Below are 18,264 nucleotides of genomic sequence, written 5' to 3'. Positions count from 1 at the left end.
AATGGATTAAATGCGCCAACCAAAAGACATAGGGTATCAGAATGGATAAAAAAACAAGACCCATCTATTTGCTGTCTACAAGAGACTCATTTTAGACCTGAGGACACCTTCAGATTGAGAGTGAGGGGATGGAGAACTATTTATCATGCTACTGGAAGCCAAAAGAAAGCTGGAGTAGCCATACTTATATCAGACAAACTAGACTTTAAATTAAAGGCTGTAACAAGAGATGAAGAAGTGCATTATATAATCATTACAGGCTCTACCCATCAGGAAGAGCTAACAATGATAAATGTCTATACGCCAAATACCGGAGCCCCCAAATATATAAAACAATTACTCACAAACATAAGCAACCTTATTGATAAGAATGTGGTAATTGCAGGGGACTTTAACACCCCACTTACAGAAATGGATAGATCATCTAGACACACGGTCAATAAAGAAACAAGGGCCCTGAATGAGACATTGGATCAGATGGACTTGACAGATCTATTTAGAACTCTGCATCCCAAAGCAACAGAATATACTTTGTTCTCGAGTGCACATGGAACATTCTCCAAGAGAGATCATTTACTGGGTCACTAAACAGCCCTTCCTAAGTTTACCAGAATTGAAATTATACCATGCATACTTTCAGACAACAATGCTATGAAGCTTGAAATCCACCACAGGAAAAAGTCTGGAAAACCTCCAAAAGCATAGACGTTAAAGAACACCCTACTAACGAATGAGTGGGTCAACCAGGCAATTAGAGAAGAAATTAAAAGATATATGGAAACAAACGAAAATGAAAATACAACAATCCAAACGCTTTGGGATGCAGCGAAGGCAGTCCTGAGAGGAAAATACATTGCAATCCAGGCCTATCTCAAGAAACAAGAAAAATCCCAAATACAAAATCTAACAACACACCAAAGGAAATAGAAGCAGAACAGCAAAGGCAGCCTAAACCCAGCAGAAGAAGAGAAATAATAAAGATCAGAGCAGAAATAAACAATATAGAATCTAAAAAACTGTAGAGCAGATCAACGAAACCAAGAGTTGGTTTTTTGAAAAAATAAACAAAATTGACAAACCTCTAGCCAGGCTTCTCAAAAAGAAAAGGGAGATGACCCCAATAGATAAAATCATGAATGAAAATGGAATTATTACAACCAATCCCTCAGAGATACAAACAATTATCAGGAAATACTATGAAAAATTATATGCCAAAAAATTGGACAACCTGGAAGAAATGGACACATTCCTAAACACCCACACTCTTCCAAAACTCAATCAGCAGGAAATAGAAAGCTTGAACAGACCCATAACCAGCGAAGAAATTGAATCGGTTATCAAAAATCTCCCAACAAATAAGAGTCCAGGACCAGATGGCTTCCCAGGGGAGTTCTACCAGACGTTTAAAGCAGAATACCTATCCTTCTCAAGCTATTCCAAGAAATAGAAAGGGAAGGAAAACTTCCAGAGTCATTTTATGAAGCCAGTATTACTTTGATTCCTAAACCAGACAGAGACCCAGTAAAAAAAGAGAACTACAGACCAATATCCCTGATGAATATGGATGCAAAAATTCTCAATAAGATACTAGCAAATCGAATTCAACGGCATATAAAAAGAATTATCCACAATGATCAAGTGGGAATCATTCCTGGGATGCAGGGCTGGTTCAACATTCGCAAATCAATCAACGTGATACATCACATTAACAAAAAAAAAGGGAAGAACCATATGATCCTGTCAATCGATGCAGAAAAGGCCTTTGACAAAATCGAGCACCCTTTCTTAATAAAAACCCTTGAGAAAGTCGGGATAGAAGGAACATACTTAAAGATCATAAAAGCCATTTATGAAAAGCCCACAGCTAACATCATCCTCAACGGGGAAAAACTGAGAGCTTTTTCCCTGAGATCAGGAACACGACAGGGATGCCCACTCTCACCGCTGTTGTTTCACATAGTGCTGGAAGTTCTCACATCAGCAATCAGACAACAAAAGGAAATCAAAGGCATCAAAATTGGCAAAGATGAAGTCAAGCTTTCGCTTTTTGCAGATGACATGATATTGTACACGGAAAATCCGATAGACTCCACCAAAAGTCTGCTAGAACTGATACATGAATTCAGCAAAGTTGCAGGATACAAAATCAATGTACAGAAATCAGTTGCATTCTTATACACTAACAATGAGGCAACAGAAAGACAAATAAAGAAACTGATCCCATTCATAATTGCACCAAGAAGCATAAAATACCTAGGAATAAATCTAACCAAAGATGTAAAAGATCTGTATGCTGAAAACTATAGAAAGCTTATGAAGGTAATTGAAGAAGATATAAAGAAATGGAAAGACATTCCCTGCTCATGGATTGGAAGAATAAATATTGTCAAAATGTCAATACTACCCAAAGCTATCTACACATTCAATGCAATCCCAAGCAAAATTGCACCAGCATTCTTCTCGAAACTAGAACAAGCAATCCTAAAATTCATATGGAATCACAAAAGGCCCCGAATAGCCAAAGTAATTTTGAAGAAGAAGACCAAAGCAGGAGGCATCACAATCCCAGACTTTATCCTGTGATAAAAGCTGTAATCATCAAGACAGCATGGTATTGGCACAAAAACAGACACATAGACCAATGGAATAGAATAGAAACCCCAGAACTAGACCCACAAACGTATGGCCAACTAATCTTTGACAAAGCAGGAAAGAAGATCCAATGGAAAAAAGACAGTCTCTTTAACAAATGGTGCTGGGAGAACTGGACAGCAACATGCAGAAGGTTGAAACTAGACCACTTTCTCACACCATTCACAAAAATAAACTCAAAATGGATAAAGGACCTGAATGTGAGACAGGAAACCATCAAAACCTTAGAGGAGAAAGTAGGAAAAGACCTCTCTGACCTCAGCCGTAGCCATCTCTTACTCGACACATCCCCAAAGGCAAGGGAATTAAAAGCAAAAGTGAATTACTGGGACCTTATGAAGATAAAAAGCTTCTGCAAAGCAAAGGAAACAACCAACAAAACTAAAAGGCAACCAACGGAATGGGAAAAGATATTTGTAAATGACATATCGGACAAAGGGCTAGTATCCAAAATCTATAAAGAACTCACCAAACTCCACACCCGAAAAACAAATAACCCAGTGAAGAAATGGGCAGAAAACATGAAAAGACACTTCTCTAAAGAAGACATCCGGATGGCCAACAGGCACATGAAAAGATGTTCAACGTCGCTCCTTATCAGGGAAATACAAATCAAAACCACACTCAGATATCACCTCACGCCAGTCAGAGTGGCCAGAATGAACAAATCAGGAGACTATAGATGCTGGAGAGGATGTGGAGAAACGGGAACCCTCTTGCACTGTTGGTGGGAATGCAAATTGGTGCAGCCACTGTGGAAAGCAGTGTGGAGGTTCCTCAGAAAATTAAAAATAGACCTACCCTATGACCCAGCAGTAGCACTGCTAGGAATTTATCCAAGGGATACAGGAGTGCTGATGCATAGGGGCCCTTGTACCCCAATGTTTATAGCAGCACTCTCAACAATAGCCAATTATGGAAAGAGCCTAAATGTCCATCAACTGATGAATGGATAAAGAAATTGTGGTTTATATACACAATGGAATACTACGTGGCAATGAGAAAGAATGAAATATGGCCTTTTGTAGCAACGTGGATGGAACTGGAGAGTGTGATGCTAAGTGAAATAAGCCATACAGAGAAAGACAGATACCATATGGTTTCACTCTTATGTGGATCCTAAGAAACTTAACACAAACCCATGGGGGAAGGGAAGGAAAAAAAAAAAAGAGGTTAGAGTTGGAGAGAACCAAAACATAAGAGACTGTTAAAAACTGAGAACAAACTGAGGGTTGATGGGGGGTGGGAGGGAGGGGAGCGTGGGCGATGGGTATTGAGGAGGGCACCTTTTGGGGTGAGCACTGGGTGTTGTATGGAAACCAATTTGACAATGAATTTCATATATTAAAAAAAAAAAAAAAAACTTTGAGTGCTTCTGCTGAGATTTATTCTTCCTAAAAACAATCCTACCATTTACCTATATCTGTACAAAAGAAGTTTAGAAAGCATGTCAACCATTTTGTGCAGCACCCTTTATATTTCTTACCAGGTCCCGTTGATCCTCCTGTACCAGATCCATTTTGTGTACCAAGCAAAAGATTTTGGCATCTGGAGAATTCTGCAGAATAGCCTCTAGGCATGATTGGTAATAGTGCATGTCCTTTTCCAATTCACGGCTTTCCACATCAAACACATATATCAGAACCTCCACATTTCTGAAGATGTTGTCTCGCTGGCTAGTGAAATAATTTTCCATGAAAGTGTCCTGTCTAGTAGGAAAAAAAATCTAGGTAGTAAACAAGTCCTTGGTTTAGTCACTCCTATTTACAATGTATTTTTGTTGGCTTAATCAATGTGAAAGATAATCTTACAGCTTCAAATTACTAGGCAAATAAATAATAAAATAAATAGGCCAAAAAGGTATGGCCTCACCTTATTTCTTGAGCCCCACCTTGCACCACTCTTTGCTCCTCTCCTTGTGTTCCAAATACACTTTGACCTTCTCTCATTTGAACTAGCCTGTGGTGTACCCACCAAGGGGCATTTACACATTGTTTACTCTGTTGCACATGCTATTCCCCTATCTCCACATCTAACTAACTCCTACTTGTCCCTTTAGATTTCAGTTCAATCCATATTTCCTCACAGAAACTATCCCTGATATCCCTGTCTTGAGCAAATCCAGTCACCATAGGCCCTAATATAACAGTTTTTTTAATATTTATTTATTTTTGAGAGAGAGCATGTGCACAAGTGGGAGAGGGGCAGAGAGAGTGGGAGAAAGAGGATCCGAAGCAGACTCTGTGCTGACAGCAGAGAGCCCAATGCGGGGCTCAAACTCATGAGCCGTGAAATCATGACCTGAGCCAAATAGGACACTTAACTGACTGAGCCACCTAGGTGCCCCAACACTGTTTTTATTTTTCACACTTAACCACAAATGTGATATTACATGTGTCTGTGCAAATTTTTAATTAATGGAATTCACTTCCCTACACAATATATTCCATGAAAGCAAGGATCATGTCTGTTACTGTCTGTCGTTGTTTCCCAGCTTTATGCAAAGAGCCTGCCATAGGATAGGTGCTCAGCGAATGTTTATTGAATGAATAACCATCATACACTCTAAACTATATGACAATGACTCCAAGATAACTTTTTATAAGTGTTGTTCTTTGATCCTTAGGCTGTGTACTGCTTACCAAGAACTTCTCAATTACCAGGCAGCCAGTGAAAAAACAGTAGTTTTGTTGGAATTTAAGAAACAAAACAAGTAAGCAAAGGAAAAAGAGAGAGAGAGAGAGAGAGAGAGAGAGAGAGAGAGAGAGAGAAAGCAAAAAACAGACTCTTAAGTATTGAGAACAATCTGAGGGTTACCAGAAGGGAAGTAGGTGGAGGAGATGGGTGATATATGTGATGGGGATTAAGGAGTGCATTTATCGTGATGTGCACCAGTTACTGTATGGAATTGTTGAATCACTATATTGTATACCTGAAACTAATGTGAAACTGTATGCTAGCTATACTGGAATTAAAATAAAATAAAATAATAAAAAAACAGTTTTGTCATGTCACAAGCTTTTAGTCTTGTACTTTGTTATTAATTAGCTGTGTGACCTTGGGGGATTCATAAGCTCACTGGACGTCAGCTGCCTTATCTGCAAAATTAATAACACCTTAGTGCCTAAAAGCAAGGAACTATGACTAATCTCTTGAAATAGATTACAGAACTAGAAGAATGATAATGAGGAAGGATTTGTATGGAGAGAGCTCCTAGAGCATGAAGTGAACCATCTGCTAGCAATAATGGAGTCATTTTCTTATAGAATATTTGGCTATTTCATTATTATTTCAACAGAAAACTCATTCAGCACCTGTTATATGGTTGGTTCTATGCCAGGAGCTGGTAAAACACTGAGCTAACAATAATGTCTGTCTATTTTGTGAGGAACTTTCCTATGCATTTATATATCATCTTACTGAATCATCAAAACAACCCTATTGAGTGGGTACCACTATTATCTCTTTTGTACAGATGAAGAAAACGTAGCTCAAGAGTTTAAATAATCTACCCAAGATAACACAGCTAACAGAGGTGTGCTATAAACCCCAATCTAACTCCAGAGCCTAGGCTCCTAACCACTGCGCAGCATGGAGATGCAAATGGCCATATTGTAGGGAGCAATATCCACATATAAGCACAGTGAATGTGCATTTGTGATGGACTATTCTGGAAGTGCCTCAGCCATGAGAGGAAAAACTGTTTCCTACTCCTCCAACAGCTGGTAACTCAGCTGGAGAATATATACTTAGGGCAATCTACAGTGCTTAGACTGCCTGGAGATTGAAAATAATAAAGAATGAGGTGGTATGGTACGATGACTAAGAACTCAGCATTGGTATTATGACACTTGAGATAAAAACCTAATTTCTTCACCTGCAAAAGAGGGTGATAATCTATCCCATACTACAGATACCTAGATATAGCTTATGTTACTGATGATTAAACAGGTCACATATGGCATGTTCACAATTACATAAAAGTCAGAAATCTTTAATCAAGTGCCAGTTCTGAAGTAATTTCTATCGAATGTATCTATTACAAGTGATAGTTACTTTAATGTATTTTCTACATTTGATTATACTAGGTGCTATGATTACTGCCACTGGCCCCACAAACAAGCAGATGGTACTTACCCACCACAGTCCCACAGGTTCAATACCAGGTTTCCCAGAAATCGAACATGAGAATGTTCTACATCAACTGGAAGACAAATATGACAAATCTAGTATTGTAGCATGTGAGGTGAAATTCAAAATAAGCTAACCCAAAAAGAACTAACCCATGGAATTTAGAAGGACCAAAGTGGAGTGAAATGCTCAAAGCTACAACAAGAAGGTGATATTTAGCTTAGTAGTGCAGTTTAGTGGCAAGGTGGGCACCTAAACTAGTCTGAGCTACAGAGCTGGCTTTCACGTACGTCATTTTACTTTTTAGTACTTTAGTGCTTAGAGCAGAAACAATCTCCAATTATAATATTAATGTTAACATTTCAACATGTAAGACAGAGACATATACCATTTAATAGCTCTTCTCCAACCCACAAAAAAATTTAATACCAACACCAAATACAAAACAAGCATAAAACATAACCCAACTCACTCCCTCTATTGGTTTCCCTATTTCAGTTAATGATCCTACCACTGTCCCATTTGGAGGGGGGGAGAACAGGTCATTGTAGACTTCTCTGTCCACATTCATCGATATTCCTTTGTAATCTCTCAATTCCACTCCTTGTTTTACAACTTGCCACTAACATTAAGGAAGGCCCTTTACCTTTTCAAGCCTATATAACTATAATAGCTCTATAATTATCTCTCATCAGGAAACCTTACCCACTTTACTTCATCCTATAGGCTACTGTCAGGTTCATCTTCTTAACACTACTTTGAACATGTCACTCCGCATTCAAAAAACTTTCAATGGTTCCTCCATGCCTACAGGGGGGCATTCAAGGTCCCTCAGAATTTGGCTTCCAATCTACCTTTATATCCCCAGTGAGTCACATTAATAAAGCCTTTTGCTTCAGTCCAATTTGGTTTATTCATAGTCCTCCCCAACCCCACTACCTCCCCAACCCCTAATATACCTTACACCAGGGGTCGCAAACTTGCTAATATGGGCCAGGCCAGTAAATGTACAAAAGCAAAGATCATCATGTATGGAGAGCAAACATCCATCCAAGAGGATGATGGAGTGGTTGTCAATTACTCAATTACTCAGCTGTAGCTCATTTGTCAGGCATGAATGTGGGATCAAGATGATCATATCTTTAAAACTTCCAATAGTAGTAGGAAATCCAGATTTTTACAGAAACTTTTACATATTAATAACTAATTCCAATTTTTCTAAAACATTGTACAGGCCAAACAAAACATATCTACAGGCCTTATCCAGCTTATAGATTGCCTGTTTGCGACCTCTGCCTTACACTTCTCTCTGTACTCTATACTTTGCCTACTCTGTTCATCTGCCTAGAAAGTCCTCCCCACCTTTCTTTCAAAGTTATGTTCATCTATTAAAACCCAGATTAAATTCCACCTCCTCTAAAAGCCCTACCTGGCCACCCCCACTTACCGTCATCACTCCCTCTGAATTCATTCAAACATTTATTAAGCATCTACTCTCTGCCAGGCACCAAAAATCACAAGGAGGAATAATGAAAATTCTTATCCTGAAAATTTCCTTAAAGTCTAGCAATTATCATTTATACAATTTATGTGACAATCAATCATACAGTGGTGTTTCTTCTATGACTATCTTGAATCTATTGCTTAAATTGACTGCTCTCTAAACTTTGTGCAATTTTTTTCTTCTTATAACCTAGATCATAAGCAGCAAAGCATTATTATAAAAAACATGGGCATTGGAGGTAAACAATTTTAGTTCAAATACCAGCTGTACTTCTCTGTGTGACCTTGGGCAAGTCACTTAACCTCTGAGTATGTTTCCTTTTCTATTAAAAAAGATGGAAGGCATGCTACTGACCTCACAGGATTATTGTGAGGTTTAAAGGAGTTACAAGTGCCTGGCACGTAGTAGGTGCTCAAACTATTTCCCTTCTTCCCCTTACTTCCCCCTCCTTGGAAAAGGAATCATATCTTACATGTCTTTGTATTTCCAACAGAGTCTACGAGAGAGTAGGTGCTCAAACTGCTATTAATTTGAAGACTATGTAAACGGTCTAGTACTAAAAAAAAATGGAAAGAAGTGCTACTGAGAAAGGGAAAGACAATAACAAAAGAAGTGACAGGATTCAGTGACTGTTTAGATATGAAGCACATGGGACAGAAATCTGGTTTCTACTCCCATATCAGAAATTGTTCTCATCAAGTGACCAGTGGCCCCATTATCAAATCCAGTGGACTTTTTAGTCCTAGTCTTACTTTCTGCAGCATGACACTGTTGACTACTCTCTTCTCAAAAAATTCTCTTCTCTTGGCCTCTGATATCATACCTATAACCTCTCTGGCAGATCCTCCTATTCTTCTTTCTGTCCCTTAAATGTTAGAGTTCTTCAGGATTTCACCTTTGGCAACCTACTTTTTTCTCTAGATTTTTCCTCCAGGCAAGCTTTCTATTCTATTTCTATTATTTACCATTTGGATACTGTTAACTCATAAACGTGTATCTCTTAATATAGATGTCCCTCTCCCTTTCTGAAACATGTATTGGACATCTTCACTTGAATAATGCACAAGTATCCCAAACTCAGTGTATCCAAATATAACTCATCTCACCATTTTCCCTACAAAATCTATTCTTTCAGTCTTCTCCATCTCAGTGAATTTAACCAGTTGCCTAAGCCAAAACCTTAATTTTATCCTTAAGTCCATCCTTTCCTCTACTATTCCCCCCAAACCTATCAGCAAGTTCTATTACTCTACCTCTTAAATATATCCCAAATTCATTTTCTCCTCACTATATCCACTACCACTACTTTAACCCAAGTTAAGGTCCCATCATCTCTTACCTTGTCTACTAAAATAGTTTCCTAATTTATCAACCTGCTTCTACCCTTGCCTCCGTCCAATCTGTCCTCCATATTAGATATAATGGTCTCTCCAAAATGCAGATTTTACTCCATCCTTCTTTAAAAAGAAAAAAAAAGTCTCTGTATATGTATGATTGTATACACCCAGGAAAAATAAAAAAGGACAGAAGGACAAGTTCAAACTACTAATGGTGGTTGTCCCTAGGAAGCAGGCCTGATGATGAGGGAAGTAGACTTTCTACACTTCTATAATACCTGAATTTTTCGTATTACTTTTGTAATTAAAATTGAAAATTAAAAATAATAAAATCTGATCATGTTACTTTTCTGTTTAAAATTCTCTAGGGGCTGCCCTCTACCCTCAGTTCAAACTACCTGACTTGGGTTATAAGACTTTATGATCTAACCCCTACGTTCTGCCTCCCTCTTCTATTCTTCCTGTCCTGCTGTCATAAGAGCAACTGAAAAGAACCAGAAGAGAGCTTTGGAAAATCACATACACTTATGGGACAGAAAGAAGAAAATATTTTTTAAAGGAGTAGGGATAGTTAAAGATAAAGGAAGAAAACCAGGGTAATAAAGCATTAAATAAAAGCCAAGGGAACAGAGAATTTTGAGAAGGTAAGAAATCTTGGAGCTGTCAACAGTGTTTGTGACTAAAATACTTCAAAATCATATTTTTATTGACAAGTTTACTACTCCAACAAACACATTTTAATAGCCCTCTAATAAATTAATTATATCACCATTCTGTATCTTTACCTCAAAGTTTAAAACACAGTAGGCTCTAAGTTTAACAAAATAAAACTGGATTTTTTCAGCAATGACAAACTAGGAAAACATTAAAGGTGATATAATATTTTAGAAGTACTCTTTTACTACTTTTAAAGAAAATCAGCAACTGCATAAAAAAAAAACCAATAAGTGAAAATCAAAGCACTATATGTATTTTCAAGTAGTCTTTAAGTTTAGCAGTAGAATCCAGACTTTTCTTCAGCAATGACAAATTAGCTAATGATACATTCAAGCATTAAGTCCAACATAATTATTTAAAGCATATTTTACTACCTTTAAGGAAATATAGCAACTGCTAGCAAAGTATATCAATAAAGCTCCCACTTGAGATATTCTTAAGGACAAGTGTCCTGTCCCATTCACAGTGCCTGGCACACAGGACGATTGAGAAAAGCACTTGCTGAATAAATGGACTGCTTGAATATATGGGGTTCATATAATTTGCAACATTCTGTTTGTAACCTTTTAATGCTGCTGCTAGATTACTTCAAAACTATTTCAAGTAGCTTGAATAGTTTTGAAATTTGGGTTGCATGACTATTCACTAGACTTAGGGTAGTAAATCAACCTCTGCTGATTAGCTAAACACAAAAATATTAATTGACTAGAAAAAGGTACTTCAGTAAAATGTACATAATTTAAAACACACAAAGAATGAAATTCCCCAGGAATGGTGGCTATAGAACAATGGATAGAGCAGGAGCATATAATGACATTTCAGTTCTAACACTTGCTAATTGAGTAAGCTCAACTTCTAGTTCATCTATCAAAATGAAGCTAATATAAAGACTAAATAAAAAAGCATATAATAAATACCAGCTTCCTCTAATATACTGAAACCATATGATTATTAGGTCTAGATATTTAACTTGGGGGAATAGAAACAAATTAAAATCTAGCAAACCAAGACATGAAGAAGTCTGGAGAGGTACTTTTCTAAAAGGAAGTCTCTCAAGGCATGACAAGCCATAGGACCTTGTCCTGACCGAAATTTTTGAGGAATGGCTTAGATGAAAACTAGATGAGGTGCTTATCAAATGTACAAAATGCACAAGCTAAGAAGAATAGCTAACAGAACAGATGAAATAATAAGCATATAAAATGAAAACAGTATCGTATCCCTTTTCTACAGATAAGGAAACTGAGGCCCTGAGAGATAATGACTCATCCTGGACTTCACAGTTAACAAACAGTGGGTACAGGAACATAAAGGCTAAAACAAACAAAATTGAATAATTTAATAGATATAAGAATTTATTCTTAGATTTTAAATATTAGCTGCACAAGAATCAAAAGGATGATATGTGTTTTAGTAACAATGTATGTGAAAAGGAATTTTTTTTTAGTATGACTCAATATAATGAAAACCACTCCAAAAAATAAGAGTAAGGGCCTAGACTGTGCTAACAGCAGTGCGATGCCCAGAATAAGAAATATAATAGTCCTACCTTGATCTGATCAGATCACATCTATATTCAAGTCTCAGCACTTTAAGAAAAACATAGACACATTCAAACAAGTCCTTAAAATGCTTCAAAATGATGTCAAATGAGGAATATATGAAGGAACTGGAGATACTTAACTTAGGTAGATAAGATTTGGGAAGCAAGGATAGATTGAGACATTAATCATACTCAAATATTTGTAGAGACACAAAGGAACAAAAAGAGGACCAGCTAACAAAAGGGAAATAGATTTAGGGTTCTAACTAAGAAATAGCTTTCTAACTATTAAAGCTGCTCCAGGGGTGCCGGGGTGGCTCAGTCGGTTAAGCGACCAACTTCAGCTCAGGTCATGATCTCAGGGTTCATGAGTTCGAGCCCCACATTGGGCTCATGCTGACAGCTCAGAGTCTGGAGCCTGCTACAGACTCTGTGTCTCCCTCTCTCTCTGCCCCTCCACTACTCTCTCTGTCTCTCAAAAATAAAAATAAACATTATGGGGCGCCTGAGTGGCGCAGTCGGTTAAGCGTCCGACTTCAGCCAGGTCACGATCTCGCGGTCCGTGAGTTCGAGCCCCGCATCAGGCTCTGGGCTGATGGCTCAGAGCCTGGAGCCTGTTTCCAATTCTGTGTCTCGCTCTCTCTCTGCCCCTCCCCCGTTCATGCTCTGTCTCTCTCTGTCCCCAAAAAATAAATAAATGTTGAAAAAAAAATAAAAAAAATAAATAAAAATAAACATTAAAAAAAAATTTAAAGCTGCTCCAATTTTGACAGTATGTGTGTGTATGTATGTGTGTGTATATATATGTATGTGTGCACATATATATACATATATATATATACATATATATATATATATATATATATATATATATATGATACTCCCAGTACTTTATAAACAAAAATGAGGTATCCTTCTTTGTATCCTAGGGTGTGGAACATAAACTGTTTTAAAATGTTTGTGGTTCTTGAAACAAGAATGAGATACCTTATGAAGTAGTGGGTGACTTGTCCCTAAAAGTGTTCAAGATGCTAGAAACCCAGATCAGGAATCTTTGAAAGCCAGGTAGGGCAATGCTTTCATCACTTAGAGGCCAAGGACCATGGCAGAATCCAGAAATGCCTGGATGTTGCAAAATAAATTGGCATTACAACCTAGAGACAGAAGAGGTCTTCCAGAAGCATAGATCCACTGAACTGGCAGCCACAGCAGCCCAGTTAGCCTATATTACGAAGCCAGATTTAACATTCAAACAAAAAAGGGCAATGAAACATTTCTCAAGTCAGAGCTGGAACTCCATTGAGAACATCTATATATATATCCAGGAAGAGAAGCAGCAGAGAATACACATCAAGCTAACCTCCTGCCCACAGCCCCCGCCACCCAGAATTTACCTTTTAATGACTAACAGCTTTAAAAAAGTCTTAGAGATTTTGTTATGCTTGTTAATACCTATCATGTTATTTCCTTTTATATAATAAAAACAACCCCCCACAAAAAGGAACAAATAATCAAACAAAAGGGTCCCTATGTTTATTTAAGAAACAGCAGGATAAAAAACAAGTTGGACAAGGGTATCCTACTTGGTAAGCAACCTAGAAGGGACCTTCCCAAGAGAGCAAGTAGTAGTAACCAGAATTAGGCCACACCCCTCTGAGAAGGAATGAAAAACAAAGGAGAAACATGTTCCAAAACAAATCTCTCAACCTCTGCATCCCTAACTTAATGCAATCAAGTGCCTTATGCAGACTATTAATAGTTAAGATCACCTGATTTCACAATAAGATAAAACATCTTACTTGTTGCACCAAGGCGACGTGTGTCTCTGGCAATATAATTTGCAAAGATAATAGACCTCATACTGGTCTTACCAGACCCACTTTTACCCATCAACAGCACCTAATGAAAAAGTGAGAAAAAACAATGAAGTTAGAAATCTAGAGCAAATCAAGTCTAAAGAGACCTATTTCTCTCCTGTACTTGATGTTTTACTGAAGTGACAGTACCAACAACCTGCTGCAGATACCTGTAATTAACTAGTTCCCTGACCAATAGTGAATACAGAGATACCTAAAATTCCAGGGACCAGGCACTTACCTGTCATGGATCACACATCCTCTTGGCAATATAATCACATGAATTTATTATGCTACCATTATACACTATCATATACTCAGAACTATGTTAGAGAAATAACAACTTGAGGAAATCAAACCCTGACTCATAATCTAATGCTTCATGCACTGAACTACCTGGCAGGGGATTTCATTGTAACTGAAAGTTCCTCCTCCTGATTAAGGTCAACCTTTCCACCTCTGCCCTTGGTCTCATGCCTTCTACTTACTCTATGATTTTATTCTTTAATTACTCTGTATATTTTTTCTTTTTAAGTGTCCCATGGCCTACAAGATCAAGTCCTTAAACAACATATAATACCTTCCTTGATCTGGCTTATCTACTTCTCTGTAATTACCTCCTGACCTTCCTGGCCTGGAACTTTTAGAGTCCAGCCATACTGAACTGAACTAAACTGCTTATATCCACTTTGATTGCTCCCAGAACTCCAGGCAGCCCAGCTCTATGTCTCTGTTTCATGCTGTATTCTCTGCCAATAACTTTCCATTCATTTTTCTTCCTTCAGCTAAGTTCCATTCATCTCTCAAGACTTGGTTCAGTAACCAACTCCTTAAGAAGCTTCTCTGATCTCAATGTCCTAAGCTGGCTTGGGTGCATCTCACCTCTTTCCTCCCATGGCACTTGTAGAGCATTGCAAAGACCATAATGCACTGCGGTTATCTGGGATTTTTTTGGTCTTTCACAAGACTCTGAGTTCTTGAATAGCAGGGAGAATACCCTTTATATCTCCAGTGTGTAACATATAACAGGCGCTTAAAATATGTTCATCAAAAGAATGACCAAGCTATCAAAACAAAGACATAAACCTAGCAAGTTTTTAATGATGAGAACTTTCCAATGGAAAAGGTGAACTTATGAAGGTGAATAGCTATCATATCAAAGTCAGCACCTAACAAAGACAGAAAAACACCTATCAAAGATACTGTAGATTCCTGCACTAGGAGGGAATTTGGTAAGGTAACTTTTCAGTCTTTTCAAACTTTAAAATTTATGGACTATAGTTCCAATTACCTTGCTTTTCAAATGAAGGGGGTATATCTTCAAGTCCTAAATAATTTACGAAATTTTCTAATTACAAATGTAGGGAGTATTAACAAAAGTGTATTGCACTCAGACTCAATTTAATCTAATCTAGCTATTTAGCTACATAACTTTATCTCACTAACAAAATGTTACTGACAAGCCAGTCTAAGGCTGTTGGAAAAATAACTTTGTTTTATTCTTAATCACACAGAAATTTCTGGTATTTTTAGCCAACCTTATTGACAGCAACTTTATTTTTTTAAGTTTATTTATTTATTTTGAAAGAGAGAGTGTTAGTGGGGAGGGCAGAGAGAGAGAGAGAGAGAATTCCAACCAGGCTACACTCCATCAGTGCAGAGACAGATGTAGTGCTCCATCTCATGAACCATGAGATCATAAACTGAGCCAAAATCAAGAGTCAGACACTCAAGCGACTAAGCTACCCCAATAGCAACTTTGGACAGGCTCATTAAGAACATTCCTTTAGCAAACTGAATTATATAACTGAATTATTGGATGAAGTTACGGGTAAATATGGTGTTTTTCTTGTGTTTTTTAATTTAAGAAATCTTCAACTGCTTAGGAAAGAGTAACCAAGGCTAACGGTGTTAGGTGCTAACTTAAGGCCTACACATGCATTTACTCATTTAAACTTCATAACAGCCCTATGAGATAGATCATATTATTATCACCATTTGACAAATGAAGAAACTGAAAGCCCAAATTTCAGAAATTTGCTCCAGAACTGTGCCCTTATTGATTCTGTCTAACCCCCAGGTGGGGCACAGTACCATAAGAACACAAGGGAAGGAATGTTCAATTCCACTTGGAAAACTCATATAAGCCATTATAGAGGTAACATTTAAGTTGGGTTCCACAAAAATGTGCAGGAAGACGCCTGTTTAGTGTTTGTGTATGGCTTGCACAAAATGCAAATTCGTAATTTGTCGAAAAACAGATTCTGTAGAGCTACAAGGTGCACAGGTGTGGCAGATTGGTTTAGTCAGGAAAAGATTTTTAAAGGGCATTCTATACTATGAAGTCACTTGAATTTCATTCTATGGGCTTTGGGAAGTATGTGAATGACCCAGTTAGATTTAAATATTAGAAAAATTAAATCTGATAGCAGAGAAGGGGATAAGAGTCAAAGAGAAAATGTAGAAGATTCCTGAAATGGTCCAGGAAAGATGATATATATACACCACAAATTTATTTCCTGAATGATATCTTCTTACCTTCACTTTTATGTATTTGATGTAATTAACATGTCTTACCTTTTTCTTCATGGCTGTATTTGGTAGCACCCACCTGCAGATATAAACCAAAAGACAGTTTCCAGGATCCATTGCCTTAGAAATTGGAATTTTAAAAATACAAATAAATGTGGAGTTGCAAAAGAACATGTTTAGCACAACAGCTGAGTACAGCTGTGTGCAAGAACTTCGTTAAAGAGGTCCTTGTTCTCCTAAATTATAAAACTGGATTCAAGTTCCCTAACCCCTAATTACAGTGCTCAGGAGACGGCTCCTAAGGTTTACTTAGGGATATAAATGAGCCATAAAATTCAAGATTTAATTTTTTATTATCTTAAAAAAAATTATCAAAGCAACATACATAAGTGCTTTAGTGAAACAATACTGTCCTATTTGAATGTCCTCTATTATTTTTAAGTTAGCCTATTTTTAAAACCTGGAAGTATGTTTAGTCAGCTGTCATATTTTACTCATTACATGCACAAAGTATATACAATAGAAATCTCAAGTTCAGGAACAAAAATGCACTGAAAGTACTCTCAAGCCACTGATCTCTGCCCTGGAAATACCAACCTTCTCCCTAGTCATCTTATCCTCAACATGATGATGTTAAATCTCCTTTACTGATAATTCAAAGAAACTCAAAACTATCTTCTCAATTAGAACAGTTCCCTCAACCTCAGGACTAATATTAGGCCCATCCCAAGGGTTGTTTCTGCCCAGTTAACGACCAATCGATCCTCTTTCCAGTTTACCCTGTCACCAAAAGCATGACACCAATCAACCTTACTGGTAAATCGAAGCAATTTATCATAGGTGGGGTGTTCTAATTCATGATATTTTCTTCAGTTAGAACCCCCATTCTAGGTTTGACATAATAAACTTCACCCACCCTAGCGATCCTTCAGGTTCCCCTATGGGAGGATCCATTCTTGGCCCCAGATTCTCTTTCTCCATCTTTCTCTCAGAGTCAGATTCTTCCATCGTGCAACAAGTCCTTTCCAGTCCTTTCTAAACCGCAGTACTCTTTTTCTTTCTTTCTTTCTTTCTTTCTTTCTTTCTTTCTTTCTTTCTTTCTTTCTTTCTTTTTTTTCCTTTTTCCCTGTTCACACCCTCAGTCGCCTACTTTAATTGCCTGTGGCCGCTAGGCCTGCTCTATTCTTGCCTCCGCCTTTGTCCACTGGGGGGCTGCTTTCCCCACGGTTACTTTAAACCGCCTTGAACTTGGCCTCAAGGAACAGCCTAGCTGGCCAGTTCAAAGGCTAAATGATGTGGTGGTGCAAAGGAAGAGACGGAGGATGAGTGAAAAAGAGGAGTGGTGGGGACTCGTGTCGAGTTTGGGCCTCAGGACCCAAAGTCTCGAAACGCAAATGTGACTTCACCCGAAAAGAGGTGGAGACGGCGGAGGTGGCAGAAAGAGCAGACCCGTGCGGTAGGCACTAAGTAGTGACTGTCCCCGCCGGCTTGTCGTTACCGACCCTGGTCGCCCGAGAGCGTCCGCCGGCAGCGGCAGTTATGACCTAAACGCCCGCCCTTCAGGAGCCCAGGTACCTCACCGCAGGCACCGACAGCAGGCCAGGATCACGTGGGCACCTCCTGTAATCCCAAAGCCCGTCACGTGACGGCTGCTACCCAAGGGGCGGGTGGACTGGGAAGACTACCATAGATACTGCGGGGAGAAAGAGCGTCGCCAGTCGCCACAGCTGCTATCGCTCCGCCTTGAGTCGGGTGGGAAGCTAACATCCTGTAAACTGTTTCCTTTGGGCTGGCCTGGCCCAACTGGCCGGCCACGCAGAATTAAAGGAGACGTTTTCAATTTCAGTGCTTCAACGCTAGCTTCTTTGTGTGTGTGTGTGTGTGCGCGCGCGCGTGCGTGTGTGTTGTTGTTGTTGTTGTTGTTGATGTTTTGTTGTTGCTGTTTTAATTGCTATTTCACCCTTAACATTTTTCTGTGAGGAAGGCCGAGCA

At 38.4% G+C, this 18,264-nt stretch overlaps 1 protein-coding gene across 6 annotated transcripts in view; it reads right to left on the bottom strand.

Moving 5' to 3' along the window:
- The window catches only part of RRAGB (Ras related GTP binding B), a 52,147-nt gene extending 34,182 nt beyond the window's left edge, over positions 1-17,965 (bottom strand). The window contains exons 1-6 of one of the 6 annotated variants that reach the window (XM_027053482.2): positions 17,853-17,965; positions 16,318-16,351; positions 13,684-13,783; positions 8,760-8,843; positions 6,790-6,856; positions 4,139-4,361 (exon numbers count right to left, since the gene is read on the bottom strand). In XM_027053482.2, coding sequence (XP_026909283.1) covers positions 4,139-4,361; positions 6,790-6,856; positions 8,760-8,843; positions 13,684-13,783; positions 16,318-16,329 — 486 coding nt within the window. In that variant the 5' untranslated portion in view covers positions 16,330-16,351; positions 17,853-17,965. Of the gene's footprint in view, positions 1-4,138; positions 4,362-6,789; positions 6,857-8,759; positions 8,844-13,683; positions 13,784-16,317; positions 16,352-17,188 lie in introns of all 6 variants that reach the window. The other 5 variants (XM_027053483.2, XM_053202373.1, XM_015083455.3 and 2 more) reach the window with 5 other exon arrangements.
- Positions 17,966-18,264: the final 299 nt, after the last annotated feature.

This window comes from Acinonyx jubatus, chromosome X, assembly GCF_027475565.1.
Source record: "Acinonyx jubatus isolate Ajub_Pintada_27869175 chromosome X, VMU_Ajub_asm_v1.0, whole genome shotgun sequence".
NCBI lineage: Eukaryota > Metazoa > Chordata > Mammalia > Carnivora > Felidae > Acinonyx > Acinonyx jubatus.
The sequence above is the reverse complement of the archived record's forward strand: the minus strand, read 5'-3'. Positions and strand labels throughout refer to the sequence as shown.